At 34.3% G+C, this 16,071-nt stretch overlaps 1 protein-coding gene across 1 annotated transcript; it reads left to right on the top strand.

Annotated features, from left to right (window-relative positions):
* Window positions 1-3,492: 3,492 nt before the first annotated feature.
* Window positions 3,493-7,577, top strand: LOC135594339 (S-linalool synthase-like). Its single transcript, XM_065084732.1, has 11 exons — window positions 3,493-4,057; window positions 4,181-4,404; window positions 4,495-4,618; window positions 4,975-5,090; window positions 5,183-5,412; window positions 5,662-5,777; window positions 5,854-5,946; window positions 6,041-6,256; window positions 6,328-6,457; window positions 6,539-6,781; window positions 6,870-7,577. The coding sequence occupies exons 1-11, from the start codon at window positions 3,561-3,563 to the stop codon at window positions 7,200-7,202; spliced, it is 2,322 nt and encodes a 773-aa protein (XP_064940804.1). The 5' UTR covers window positions 3,493-3,560; the 3' UTR covers window positions 7,203-7,577.
* The last annotated feature ends 8,494 nt before the right edge of the window (window positions 7,578-16,071 follow it).

The raw sequence follows: 16,071 nt of genomic DNA, 5'->3' as shown, positions 1-16,071 counted from the left end.
ACTCTTTGATATCAGACTTATAGGTTTAGAAGTTTCAATTATAATACAATTGATCATCGGGAGTGACAGCTAACCTTATGATGGTTATTGAGTGTCGATAGTGGATCATCCACTCTCAGTGTCATGAGAGGAATATCCTATGTATTCTTGCTCAGACAAATCTCTGGCCAGGGTCATTCGGATTGAGAGATAAAGAGTTCTCTAGGAAAATCCGATTAGAGTGAGACTCGAGTATAAACCATATGGGTCTGACAACACCATGCCCAGTATACAGTCTTTGGGATAATAGATAGATGAGAGACTATAGGTACATGGTAACTGAGGATAGACAGGTCTAATGGATTGGATTCCCTTGTATCGTCTAGGGATTACGGCGTAGTGGCCTACTACGTCCGTAGTTGATTAGCCAAATGAATTATTATAGAGATAATAATTCACTGAGCCAAAAGGAGTTCTGACATATATGACTCACGGCCAACTCGATATTAGGCCTTGAGGGTCACACACATATGGTAGGCATTGCGATGAGTAGAGGTTCGGATATGAGATATCCGTAGGAGCCCCTATCTTAGTGGATATCCAATAAGTCCCTGAATTATTAGATCCTATGGATGAAATCCAATAAGAGCCAATAAGAGATTATTAGATAGAGATCCACTAATCTAAGAGACTTGGGTAATTGGATGAGGAAAGTTTCCTGATAGGGGCTAGCTATCAACTATAAGGACAACATCCTGACTTTACCAACTCAAACTTACGCTTATCGGGCTTACTCCCTGACTTTAAAACTAGATCTCTACTTGCACTCACCAAGCCAACTACTTACTAAATACCTAATAGGGTATGATCCATTAGGGTTAAGTTGATAGAGACCTCTATAAATCGGAGGGAACCAAAAGTTCATAGGCTTAAGCCTCTCTAGGTTACCATCTCATATTCTCCTCCTCTTCTCCTTCCTAAATAGTTGTCTGGAGATTTGAGGAGCATTGTCGTAGCCTTACTATGTGGATCACCGCTAGAGAGGAGGGCACTTGACTTCCTTCATCCTCTCCTACAAATTTATAAGGATTTGGGATATACGATCTCCCTAAGTAACACAATCTTTTATATATGTAGTTTTAAGTTTCATAGATTTTACGCACCAATCTTCGCAAGACGACGAACACATCTTTAAAAATTTTGAAGATTTTGTTTTAATATTCTTCCGCTGTGCATGTGATGTCGCCTTCTAGATTTTCCTACACTACAATAGTCGTATCCCATGGCGCTTCTATTGTATATAGTAGCACTTGTATGCCACCATTGCCCGTGATTTGGTTGGCGATCACAAGAGGCCATCGCCCTTAACATTATTATTGTTAGTAATAAGTTATTGACAATGGTCCATCAATCAAACATAAGGAATCTTGCGTTACCTACAAGCAAGCCAACGGATAGACTAAATAGAAATACAGATCGATAATATACACAGATCATTCGAGTATCACAAATCAATACCAAATAATACTTTTCAGAAGCAAAATGTGCTAATAAATAAATCTAAGGTATTTGATTTTAAAAACATGATTCTAATACCAAGCATAAAAACTATGATAATACCACTATCATATAAAAAAATTTAATACTAGAAATTAAAATCAAATAATGATAGATTAAATTTGATTTATGATACGTAACTTTCGATGTCATTTAGAAAGAACTTAATATGTAGATGCATCATGATCTGAAAGTCACAACAATATTGATATGTAAGAAGAATTAGACTTTATTTAATTTAATTATTGAGGTCTTATCCTTTTATAAGCGAGAATAAAAAGTCTACTATGATAATTAGGGGAGTCCCTCCCATGATTATTTCCTAAGAGATGCTACTATAATTTGACATTTTTTTCTATTCATCGATAACCATAATTAAAATCTAATTAAATTTATAATATATTTTACATAATTAGATAGAATCACATATGCACCAGATAATATTCTTCCACACCTAGATCATTATAATACACACACACACAATATATATATATACATATATATATATATATATATACATATATATATATATATATATATGTATATATATATGTATATATATATATATACATATATATATACATATATATATATATATATACATATATATATATATATATATACATATATATATACATATGTATATATATATATATATACATATATATATATATATATACATATATATATATATATATATGTATATATATATATATATACATATATATATATATATGTATATATATATATATACATATATACATATATATATATATATACATATATATATATATATATATACATATATATATATATATATATACATATATATATATATATATATATATATATATATATATATATATATATATATATATATATACATATATATATATATATATATATATATATATATACATATATATATATATATATATATATATATATATATATATATATATATATATATATATATATATATATATATGATTAGTGTCAATACTTGCTAAAATCAATCATTTTCCATAAAACTATATATTCTATTTGGATTGCTCATTTTTATTAAAATCAATTGATTCTTCTAGACTTATTCAGACACATCTGAAATGGTATATCCAGTAAACTACGATGCTCCTACCAACGAAAGATGTTTTTATTAATCGACTATGTATATTACATTTATATTTGTTTTTCATGAGAAATGACTTGCATGAAAGAACATAGATTTTTCTTTTTACATAATTTTTCTCTAATATGATAGTTTTCGTGTTTTCTTATGTCGGAAGTCATTAGATTAGTATCAATTCTTAGTAAAATTAATCATTTTCCATGATAAATGGTTGACATGAAAGAACATATGTTCTCTTTTTTTACGTAATTTTTCTCTAATCTGATAGTCTTCGTGTTGTGATGGAATGGTTGTTGATGTAACTCCTCAACATCAGCCATATGATGTGATACATCACGTCTGTGGTAGCCCATAGAAACACAAAAATCAGGCATAAAATATTAGATAAAAAAATTCTAAACTAAATAAATTATAAATTAATGGTCGGTCCTTAACCATCCATCCCCAATCATTCACCTATTGATGATTCACTGCAAGGGAGATTGGGACGGATTTCTGTGAAGTAATCCGTTCCTTGTTTGAATGGGGGACCCATTTCTTCGTGTTTCACACACCTCACAAGTCACACAGGTTACTTCTGTAGACTTTCACCAACAGAAAACGATATTAATAAAGGAAGCAGTATCCGCACGTTTTAGGGACCCCAAAAGCACGCATGAGCGTTTCAGGCATCTCAACTTCTGCAGCCGCACATGCTTTCAGAACTTGTTGGTTTGACTGAAAACGACACAATTTGATGGATGGCCAATCATAAATTACAACTTAGTTGATCCATAAAATCTTAATATTTTGAGTTCTAAGTTCCTGTTTCTATAAATGGAATCTCCCACTCAGCTAAAACATCCCAAACCATCAGCTCCCCAATCAAGCATTACCAATTAGTCTCGACTGGGGGATGGAAGGGTCATCAGAATCATTCGTCGTTGAAATGATTAAGGAGGAGGTGTTCTCTCCATCTGCTGATATGTGCTCCTTCCTTCCCCCGTCCGCCTACGAGACGGCATGGGTGGCCATGATTCCTTGTCCTCACCGCCCTTCTCGCCCTATGTTTCCAAAGTGCTTGAACTGGATCCTCCGCAACCAGAGGGAGGACGGCTTCTGGGGAGAGTGCCGACACGCCATGGATTCCCTCACTGCCACCATCGCTTGCCTTGTTGCTCTCAAGACGTGGAAGGTTGGGAGTGCAAACGTTGAGCAAGGATTGCGATTTCTTAACGAGAACATGGAGAAACTGCTGACGGAACATCATGGTGGCTTCCCACGGTGGTTCTTGATTGTATTCCCCGGGATGCTCGAGCTGGCACATGCCAAGGGTTTGTACGTGCTTCCAGCCGAGGGCTGCATCAAAGCGGTGGACGATGTCTTCAACAAAAGAAACACCATTCTGGAAATGTAAGAACCTGTTTGCATCTTATGTTGTGTCTTTCCTCTTTCACGTAAATCTTGCTCTTGTGACTGTCCACCTCAGGACTGGATTTCAGATAGGCTCACATGGGGTGTTGACTGTACACGCAGGGAACAGTCCAGCGGTGTCCAAGGGTACCATCCACCAAGCTTGTTTTTCCTTGAGGCCCTACCTGCAAGTTACAGGCCAAAGCATGAACTGATTCTTCATCATCAGATGGAAGATGGCTCATTGTTTCATTCCCCCTCAGCAACTGCTTGTGCTTTCGTGATCACAGGAGATGCAGGTTTCAGGGAGTACCTGCATGGCGTCATTAGAAGATTTGGCAATTTTGGTGAGATTTCATTGTCGTAAATCACGAGCTAACTATATTAGGTAGGCCCAGATATACATCTCTAAGAGTTTCTGTGTTTATCTGGAGCAGTTCCAGCCATGTTTCCTGTGGACCAAGATCTGATAAAGCTATGTCTCGTGGACCATTTGAGACAATTAGGTTGTGGAGAGCATTTCGCAAATGAAACACATGACCTTATGGACCAAATTTACAGGTATGAACTATTTGCGAGGGTTATTTTGCGTGTGAGGCAATCATCGCATAGGTCATGGAAGTCATCTGCATGCATATACGTGAAGTCGGAGATGGTCACCAACGATCAAATCCTCCTCGTGTCTCATCCTAACACCACATGTTCTTCTTCCCTCGAAAATAGATAGAACTTTTATTTCAAGAGTGAAACTATGATTTACGTGATTGCACCCTGCAGCACCCTCCTCCTCATAAGACTGAGTTTATGTACGGTTTCGAATGTACAAAAATCATTTGTCGGGAATAGAACTAAAAGCTTTCCTTGTATCTATCTCGACAAACGAAACACTAACAACCGTAGCTTGGCATCTAATGCAGTGACTGGGTTATTCAAGATCTACAATCGTGCAACATATACGATTTACCTCTACAGATACAGAAAGACTCTTTAGCCTTTAAACTTCTCAGGATGCATGGATATGACGTATCTCCCCGTAAGATTTATCCAAATTTAGTTGAAATTTGTGAACATTTGAACTATTATTCCACGGTGAATCATCTCTAAAGAAATTATTAACTTGTGTAGGAAAGTTTTGTTGGTTTATGGACGATGAAGAGATGCTGATACATATCGAAGAAAATTACACTCAATTCTTGGTGGCCATGACTGGTGTTTACAGGGCAGCACACTTTATGTTTCCTAGGGAAGTTGAGCTTCATAATGCCAAACTTTTCTCTGAAAAGATACTTCAGAAAAGTTTGTGTGGATCAGATACCAGGAATAATCCTGCAATTATGACTGACCTCCAAAAACAGGTAAAAGAGCCTATGGCACTTGGGGTGTACTTTTTGAGAAGCTAAATGTTTGTTGCATACTAGCAATTGCATGTTCTAATTCAGAATCTATATGTTGAATTTAATAGTGTCAGTGAAAAATTTTATCGGAATATATTTGATATATTTAATTTTACTGTATGTTAATCCATAGAGCAAAGTTTAATGATAGCATAAATTTTATTGGAATAAAATTTAAGGAACCATAAAGTTCCATATATGGCAGGACAGATTGAGCATGAGTTGGGACTTCCATGGCTAGCTCGAATGGACCACCTCGAGCATCGAATGTACCTGGAAAGAAGTAAAGGATATAACTTACAGATGGGGAAGACTTCTTCATGCAGGTTTTGCAAAAGTTTTCTTCTTCTTATTCTTGCACTCAACAGCGCTGTTAACATGTGAATGCATGTACATGCGCAGCCTCCTGGATTCCAAATTTGCCATTCAACTTGCTGCTGAACTTTTCACGAACCGTCAAATGCTCTACGAATCTGAACTCGAGGAGTTAAAGAAGTAATGCATCAAAACTAATGCTACTGAATTCTCGAAGATTGCATGCACGGCATCTCTAATTTTGTTCATATTTGGTATCCATTAAAATACTTAGGTGGTCAAAAGACAGTGGACTTTCCAGCATGGGCTTCGGTCGGGAGAAAACAACGTACTGTTACTTTCTAATTGCTACTGCAGTTACTCTTCCTTTGCAATCTGATCTACGCATAGTAATTGCACGATGTGCAATTTTAGTTACAGTGATCGATGACTTCTTTGATGAGAAAGGTTCAGAGGATGAATTGGAGAGCCTTACTAAAGCAGTTCAAAGGTATCAATCCAACGTTACAAGACAGTTTACCGTTCAAGATTTCTAGTCATCTAACTTGTTAGTTATAACAGGTGGGAAGGAGAAGGCTTATCCGGCCATTGCAAAGTTATTTTTGATGCCCTTGATAACCTTGTTCGTGATATTTCCTTCAAAGCTCTCAGTCAACACGGTTATGATGCAAAAAGCCTTCTTCAAGATATGGTAAGGGTTGTCTCATTTGTCTATCCGGCGATTAACTGTGTGTGTTAGCTCAACCACTAACAAAATTTATTGTGTTTGAAGTGGCGAGAGACATTTGAGTCGTGGTTAAAGGAATCCGATTGGAGTAGGAAAAGACACACACCTACGATCACCGAGTATCTTGAGGTTGCCGCGATCTCTATAGCCATACAAGTCATGACTCTTCCGGCATGCTTCTTGGTGATTCCCCAAGTTCCAAAGCACATACTAACCTCTCGGTATAGTACCATTACCAAGTTGACAATGATCACCTCGCGCTTGTTGAATGACATCCACAGTTACCAGGTTTGCAACATTCGTTTTTATATGTCTCTATATTTCATTTCCATCCATTTATATATGTTGTTTACTTATACGTAATAATCTCTTCCAGAAAGAAATACGGGGTGGTAAGTTCAATATGGTGCTTCTGTATGTCAAAGAGAACCAAGGGGCTACTAACGAAGACTCAATTGAGCACATTAGCAAAATAATTGAGAGAAAGGAAAGAGAGTTCCTTGAGATTTATATGGATGATACGTACGCTGGTTTTCCTAACGAATGGAAGGAGCTACATTTAGCTACTTTCAAGTCATTCCGAATGCTCTTCGATACAACTAATGCATTTGACTCGCCTACTGCATTAGTCCAAAGTATCAGCGATGCTTTCTACAACCCGTTAGTGATGGATTCTCGGAGAACATTTTCGTCGAGAGAAGAAACTTAAACCAATGAAGGAGAGATGGAGTCATCCAAGGAAGAAGTATACTGATGATGACTTGTTGATAAAGTCCGGCAATCGATCCGAGAGAAAACACGGCACTATAACACAAAATTCAAGAATGCTGACAATGAACATCAATCGACGATGGTCTTCTAAGACATGGAGTATCTCAAGGAGAAGATCTTCTACTATTGCTTTGATGGGCCCTTGCATCAACTCAAGGGTCTTGTCTAAGATATAGGAGGTTCTTATGTTTCGCAGTTTGGCAGCAACTTCATAATTAGTTTCTTTTATGTATTAGTTTAAGAGTTCCTTGGATTTTGGACAGATTTCAAATATGTAATAAAGATGCAAGTAAATCAATGTTTCCCTTCTATATATCTATATGTCTTTTCAATCTAATAAGAAATTAGATTTCAAGCATGCAAGTAAATCAATGTGTATTAAAGGGGAGAAAAAGTGGCCTTGTAGCGAGATCCATGCACTAAACTTAGATACTTAGAACAGAGAGAACCTATTGAAGTAAATTAGCCGGGACACTTTGAGGTAGAACACTTGATGCCTACTGAAACTATGAGCCAAGAAATGATGAAGCAGGCTGTCTAACGTAAACAAGTTTTAAGCTAAATGTGCATATATTATAATTTATGCTATGGAGGTATATATATCTCAAGTTTCTCTATAAGCCCTTATCCTTTGGTTCAAAGTATTATAAAAGAAAATATAAGATAAAAATTCACCATGTCATATATCCCCCATTCTAGAATAGAGGGGTTAGAGATTTAATAGGATGGAGGCATGTTTACTCTAAAATCCCTTATCATGTGTATTTTAGGATGTACGCATAACATCTCCTTTGATTACCTATATCAAGCCCAAAGTCCAATATAAATATATTTTATACCTAAATCATACTATAATTTAATAAAAAAATATAGGATGAGCCCTCCATATGCATTTAGGCTCATATAGCTCCGATTTAGTAATCTAATACTTTCCATATTCCCTTGGGACCATCGGAATAGTGTGGTGGTGCTTCAATTCCTATCAATTTTTCTTGGAGCCAAATCAATTAGTTAGAGTCCAAAGAAATAAAAAACTATTACTCGATCTCATATGGAGATCGAATATCATGCTATTTGCCTCCATTGCTTTTGAGAATAAATAGGTGCAAAAACAACTATTAGAATTTTAGATTTTTCAATAATCTCCTCCAACTATATATTACGATAATATTAGTACTACTTACTTATGTGCTAATTTAGTCTTTTGCTTATAGATAAAATATATAGTCAATAACTTTCACTTTATTGGCAATCAGGTTTTTCGAAAAAATACTTTGCGTAAGCCATATCCATACAACCGATTAACCCATAGACTCTTCCAAAAAGTCATTATCACGCCAACTATTTACTCGATATCATTTCAAGATTAGTATTCTTGATGGAACACAAGTCTTTAAGAACATATAAGAAAATAAAAGATTGAAAGATTGTGATGTTAGATTATGTGGCCCTATTTAATTAGGTAAGATATATTATAGATATTATTGGATTCTGATTATGGTTATTGGTCAATAGAAAAGAAGTCCATATTAAAGTAGGATTCTTTAGGAGATAACCTTGATGGAAGGAACTCTCCTAATAACTTATCCTAGACCCTCTGCTCTCGCCTATAAATAGATAGGACCTCTAGGGGCTCAAGATATCATCAGATATCATCTGTGCGCATGTGATAGATAGGACCTCTAGGGGTCAAGTGCGCATCTGAGTAGTATCTGAGTCAATTGAGATATTAAGGTTTTTCTCTCAATTTGAGTCAAGTGAGAGATTAAGTTTTTCTCTCAATCTCTCTCTCCCTTAATCCCCTAATCCATCAATCTAGGTGGTCCTGTGAAAAGATAGGAAGAGAGGAGAAGGATCTAGTTCTTTTTGCATATCCTTGTAGATTGATATTTCAGATCCGACGATGGAGCACTTGTAGATCAGATAAGGTTTATTTCTTATGAACAACAAGAAAGGTATGCATCGTAATATTGTTAGATCCAATTTATTTGATTTCAATCTTGGTATAAAAGTTTTTCCGCATTATAGATAACATGATTACAGATTTTATGCTAACAATTGGTATCAGAGCCAAGTTTTTGAGATCAAATATATTAGATCTATTATTGTTCTTTACGATGCTTGAATGATTCGTCGGATATTATTGATCTGTTTTCTTTCTATATGATTTGCTCTATTATTGATTATGAGCAATGTATAATTTTATATTTGATCGATGAATTTACTGTTTATTATCATCGATGTTATTGAGATGATCATCTCTGTTGATCGTTGTCAAGAAAGGGCCGTGTATCACCCCGCAGCCGCGCATCACGGTCGTGCGCAGGCAGAGGTTCGCTTGCGAACGGTGGCGGCATCACGGACATCCCGCACCGCATGTGAACACGGTGATTGCGGAAGGGCGGTGGCCGCAGATGGTGGCAACCGCTGCCAAGCGCGAGCAGGAACCGCGGCAGCCGCGCGTGGGCACAGGCAGCGCGGCGGCATAGCAACCGCGCACCGGCGGCGGCCGCGCGTGGGTAGGCCGTGCACAGGCGGTGGCCACGCGCGGGCAGGAACCGCCGCAGCGGCGGCTCGTGGGCAGAGGCAGCCCCCCGCGGCGGCAGCGGCCGCGCGCTGGCAACAGCCGCGGCCAGCCGTGCGCGCCGTCCGCAGGCAGGAAAGGCCGCAGCGGCTGCGCGCAAGCGGCGGCAGTGCCACACGTCGCAACGGCCGCGCCGCACGTGGCGGTAGCGCCGCACGTCGCAACGGCCGCGCCGCACGCGGCGGCAGCGCCGCACGTCGCAACGGCCGCGCCGCAAGCGGCGGCAACGCCGCACGTCGCAACGGCCGCGCCGCAAGCGGCGGCAGCGCCGCACGTCGCAACGTTCGTGCCGCAAGCGGCGGCAGCGCCGCACGTTGCAACGGGCGCAGGCAGATTAGGGTTTTTGGCATAATTACGGTTTTGATCTCGAGGTTAGGGTTTTGTAAAATTACAATTCTACCCTTTATAAATTTCGTAATTCCAGTTTATGTTCTTACAACATATATACCGTTTTACCCTCGGGTCTCATTTTGCCAAATTACAATTCTGCCCTTCGTGAATTTCTTAATTTCAGTTTATATCCTATCGTATATTTACAATTTTATTTAAATTGAGAATTTTAAGTTATATTCTCAATTATAAAATTGATAAATATGATTTATTATAATTATGATTGAATTTAATCATGATTATATTTTGGTTATTTGATTGGATTTAATTTTTGATTAAAAAAAAAATCTATAAATTATGGTTTACTTTATAGTTTTCTCATATGAATTATTGATTATACATGTGATAAATAAAATCTAATTATTGTTCTTGGATATTTATTTAGTTATTCACATGTATATATTTAAAATTGTGAAATTATGTTTACTTTTCACATGAAGGCAATGAAGACATGATTTATATATTATCATGATTATCATATGAGTTTTCTTTTGCTAATTAAAGTTCAATAATTATTATGGTTGTTCTATTATTGAACTACTTAGCATTAATGTTCAATAATTATTATGGTTATTTTATTATTGAAACTGCTTAGCATTAATATTCAATAATTATTATGGTTGTTATTCTATTATTGAACTGCTTAGCATAAATTAAAGAAATTTGATGAATATTATTTGTAATTTATTTCCTTAAGTTTTATCTGACTTGTAGCTGCCAAAGTGGCATTGGATGATAAACTTTTGTGATATGAATTACAATAAAGGTCTTATCATTTATAGGACATTTTGGATTGTATTTTATATTTTTGTATTGGTCCTGTAGCCACCAAAGTGACCTGGACTGATAATTTATAAAATACATTATGTATTTAGTCCTAAATGATATTAAATAAAATAATATTCATAATGGCAGCATGAATCAGGATAAAGGAATTTAGTGAATATTATTTGTAATTTATCTTTCTAAGTTTTATCTGACCGGTAGCTACCAAAGTAGCCTGGGATGATAGGCTTATGGGATATGAATTACAATAAAGTTCATGTCATTTATGGGATATTTTAGACTGTATTTTATATTTTTGTATTGGTCCTGTAGCCACCAAAGTGACCTGGACTAATAATCTATAAAATACATTATGGAATTCATCCTAAATGACATTAAATAAAATAATATTCACGATGGCACATATAATTATGAGATTTAGATAATCCCAAAGGAGAATCTATTTTAAATAATTATGTGATGGGGAAGGATGATACTGTTTTGGATATTCTTGCAGTTTAGGGTTGTATACCCAAAGGTAACAATACTATTCCACAAGAATGGTATCAGTCCTCCATAAGTGATTTTGAGTGAACACTAGATATGTCAATATTTCACCCAAAGGTGAAATATAGATGATATCAATAGTTCATCATATTTTGGAAACTCAAAGCATTAATGTTATATTATTACTGTGGCACTTCCTTTATTGTGTTTATGTAAATGTCCCTATACTTTCTGAAACAAATGGCTTGAGCATATATAAGTTGTATTGAGTGAGTGAGACCTTGATCAGATTAATTGAACAGAACATAACATAATTACTGAAAGTTTTGTGAAATAAATAATTGAGGTGACTAATCAAGAAAGTCATGAAATACTTAATTTTATGATACTTAGACTTCAGTACAGTTTACAACTTGCGCATAAGAATATCTAAGGATCAATTTAAATTATCTGATAAGTCATTAGTTGAAATCTTAAAATGATAATATTTGAGGAATTTAAGATTATATCCTTAAAATAAATGATAAAAGCTGTAAGCTCAAGACTCATAATATTTTGAGTACTACTCAAAGAGTAGGTAACACTAAAATAAGGATGAAGCATAATTCCACCTGAGTTTATAATTATTATATAAACTCATAAAAGATTATCTTCACAATAAAGTGTTACTTTTGTAGCAAATAAAATTATGTGAAGAAGAAATATACTATATGATTTGATTTCAAATGAAAAAAGGTATAATTATAACCTTTGTATGATTCAAATCAAATATTACTGATATTATTGATGGATTAATTTGATGCTTCATCATATGTTACCAATAATAGATATTGGGATAAAACCAAAAGAGAATGAAATATTTATCAATGTAGGGAATTATCTTAAAGTGAAAGTGATATTAGTTTGTATTTATCGCTTATATCTAAAGATGATTTAATTTGATAAATCTTGAGAATCCATGTTATGTTCTTATAATTCTGGGAATTTAAGTTCTTTACCTAGAATTGTTATAATATTATTTCTCTTTTGGTGGTTGTAAATTTACTGTGATTCAATAAAATTAACCTTTGAATTCTGTATAATAGTCTATGCAGAATTAATATGAATCATAAGTTTACAATGATCATATAATTAAATATTAAAGTAAAATTTAGTTTTATAAACTCCTTGAGGTTATGTTTATCACTATATGCTTTTGTCTCATTAAAGAGAGACATTTTATCACCATATAAATAATCTGTTGAGATATGATTATATATATCTAATTCATGTAAAGTCTATGACCATTTACACTCTTGAAGTGTATATAAATGAAGTTGATAGACAATTAGATAGAAAGGTCAATATCATCATATCTAAAAAGGGTGATAAATTTTATGGTATTTATGATGAACCCAATTATAATTCTTTTGCTAGATTCTTAAAAAAAAAAAAGTTATATGATTTACCAGATGTGTTACAGTATAATATGATTGCTGAAAGATATCATCGTACCTTATAGATATGGTTAGGAGCATGATAGATTATTCTTTTGTACCCAAATCAATGTGAAAAGAAGCTCCAAGGACGACTATGTATATCTTGAATGGTGTTCCTAGTAAGTAAATTACATGACTTCTTTTAAGTTATGAAATGATAGGAAACATAACTTAAGATATTTACATATTTGAGATTGTCCTATGGAGATAAGGATCTTCAACTCATATAAAAGAAAATTAGATTTAATAATTATTTTTAAATATTTTATTATCTATTCAGAAAAGTTTAAAAGGGGTACATATTTTATTGCTCTAATTATAGTACGAGGATAATTAAATCTGGTAACATAAGATTCCTATAAAATAGCAAATCAGTGGGAGTGAAAATCTTGAAATTTAATTTTGATATAAAGGAGATGCAAGTTAATACTCCTTTATTATTTGAGAGATTGTTGTTACTCAAATCATTAAATGATTTGATAAAAGTGAACAAAAAAATAACATTACTAAACTCCCACATTATATTGATATCATTATTAATGGTCTTGTAGAACAACCATAATTGATAACTTTGAGAATATCTCAAAGGGGAAGGAATCATGTCATTTATGGTTATTATATTGCATATCTACAAGAATTATATTATGATATAGGAATCAGAATGGATCCCTTATTGTTGTCATGGGTCATGAAAAGTAATGATTCTGAAAAGTAATATGATGCAATAAAAGGAGAGTTAAAATTAATAATCAGAATGGTGTCTGATAAATTTATCGAATTGTCCAATAATTGTAAAAGAGTCTATTATATAAATGTGGCTCAAAGGACAATGTCGATATAATGGTCAGACTTGTGGTTAAAAGTTTTACTCGTAAGGAATGTATCGACCATAACGAGATTTTTAATGAACTCGTTAAGAATCATCATGACATTAATGATTCATTATGAGCTTAAGTTATATCATAATGATATGAAAATATTTTTTTTTTAAAAGATCTAGCTTTATATGGGTTACTCTACGTGATTTACTCTAAAAGAAAATGAAAGAAATATAAAGTTTGGTATGCAAATTCAGGAATCCATTTATGACCTTAAACAAGCTTCAAGGTAATGATATATAAAGGTTCTTGATATCATTATTTCAGATTTAAGGTAAATACTATTAATTAGTATTTATATCAGTGGGAGCAAGTTTATTATATTGGTCTTATATATATGGATAATATTTTGCCTTACCAATAGTGATCTTGATTTATTATACTAAATCAAGAATTTGTCACTGAGAGTTTTAATATGGTTGATATGAATGAGACATCTTATATTATTAACATTGAGTAATTCAATGATAGACCTCAATGATTATGAAGATTGTCTTAGAAAGGATATATCAACCGAGTCTTGAAATGATTTTAATATACAGCTTTGTTCAGTAAATCATAAAAGCAAAATTTTAGTCAATAGTAAATGCTTGAAAGTGACTTGAAAAGAATCAGATAAATAAAATATTCTTTGTATATGCGTAGTTGGAAGTCTATGCTCAAGTCTTTGTTAGAAAAGATATTAGTTTTTACAGTTAAAATGTTGGGTATATATTGGAGTTACCCAAAAGTAAAAATATTAAAGGACCACAGAGAAAGTAATAAGATATCCGGAAGGGACAAATGATTATATGCTCATATGTATGAAATTATATCAGCTTGAAATAATGGTATTTTTCAGATGTTGATTGTATAAATTGCCTCGATAATAGGAAGTCCACCTTACGGTTAATACTTATATAATTAGAGAGGCAATTTATTATTAATAATAAAAGTTGATTTTGTGGCATGCTTTGAGGCCACTAATCAAATTTGTGACTGCAAAATTTTTATCTCAGGGCTTGGTGTAGTCAGACTCAATTACCAAGTCGTTGAAGATATTTTATGACATTGCAGTAGTTTTCTTCTCTAAGAATGACAAGTACTATTGCATCTATATGCATTATGGTATAAAGTACTTATGGTTAGAGAAGATGAGTCCAGAAACATCTAATGTCAATTAATTACTTGAGTTCCACTGTATTGATTGCTGATCCATTCACTTAGGACTTACAGTCTAAAGTATTTTGAAAGAACATGTTCTTATGATTGGGTTTGTGAGCAACCCATAAAGGATATGGTGATGCTTGTTTGAGTGGACACTATAATTGACATTTTTACTTACGTACCTAAAATTATTTATTTCTGCTATCCTATTCACAATTATGTATGTACATATTATGGTTCAATGTGATGATAGGATTGTCTTGACAAGACAAATTATAGGGGTCATTTTGGACTGCATTAGGAAAGGCTAACAGTATTGTGGTACATAGAAGGAAGTGTGACACTGATGGCATACAACCGCTATGACTCATATTGTTAGTCAAACTTAATGTAGTATTATTATTATTATTGGACTTATTGGCCTATTTTCTAAAATTCACGCGCGTGTATATAGTTTTTCAAAAATTTCAGAATCCAATCGAGTCAAATTGTTTTTAAATAAATTTTATTTATTTATTTTTAATTTTTTAAGTCTTTTTGTATCTTACCAATTATTGGGCCAAGTGGGAGAATGTTAGATTATGTGGCCCTATTTAATTAGGTAAGATATATTATAGATATTATTGAATTCTGATTATGGTTATTGGCCAATAGAAAAGAAGTCCATATTAAAATAGGATTCTTTAGGAGATAACCTTGATGGAAGGAACTCTCCTAATAACTTATCCTAGACCCTCTGCTCTCGCCTATAAATAGATAGGATCTCTAGGGGCTAAAGATATCATCAGATATCATCTGTGCGCATGTGATAGATAGGACCTCTAGGGGTCAAGTGCGCATCTGAGTAGTATCTGAGTCAATTGAGATATTAAGGTTTTTCTCTCAATTTGAGTCAAGTGAGAGATTAAGTTTTTCTCTCAATCTCCCTCTCCCTTAATCCCCTAATCCATCAATCTAGGTGGTCCTGTGAAAAGATAGGAAGAGAGGAGAAGGATCTAGTTCTTTTTGCAGATCCTTGTAGATTGATATTTTAGATCCGACGATGGAGCACTTGTAGAT

Source organism: Musa acuminata, chromosome BXJ1-9 (genome assembly GCF_036884655.1).
Source record: "Musa acuminata AAA Group cultivar baxijiao chromosome BXJ1-9, Cavendish_Baxijiao_AAA, whole genome shotgun sequence".
NCBI lineage: Eukaryota > Viridiplantae > Streptophyta > Magnoliopsida > Zingiberales > Musaceae > Musa > Musa acuminata.
The sequence above is the reverse complement of the archived record's forward strand: the minus strand, read 5'-3'. Positions and strand labels throughout refer to the sequence as shown.

What these genes read in the sequence shown, in the direction of transcription:
- LOC135594339 (XM_065084732.1), top strand. Translation starts at nt 3,561, where the DNA reads ATGGAAGGGTCATCAGAATCATTCGTCGTTGAAATGATTAAGGAGGAG. An exon ending in AGAAACACCATTCTGGAAAT is followed by an intron (nt 4,058 to 4,180) that starts GTAAGAACCTGT and finishes CTGTACACGCAG; the next exon opens with GGAACAGTCCAGCGGTGTCC. An exon ending in AAAGCCTTCTTCAAGATATG is followed by an intron (nt 6,458 to 6,538) that starts GTAAGGGTTGTC and finishes TTGTGTTTGAAG; the next exon opens with TGGCGAGAGACATTTGAGTC.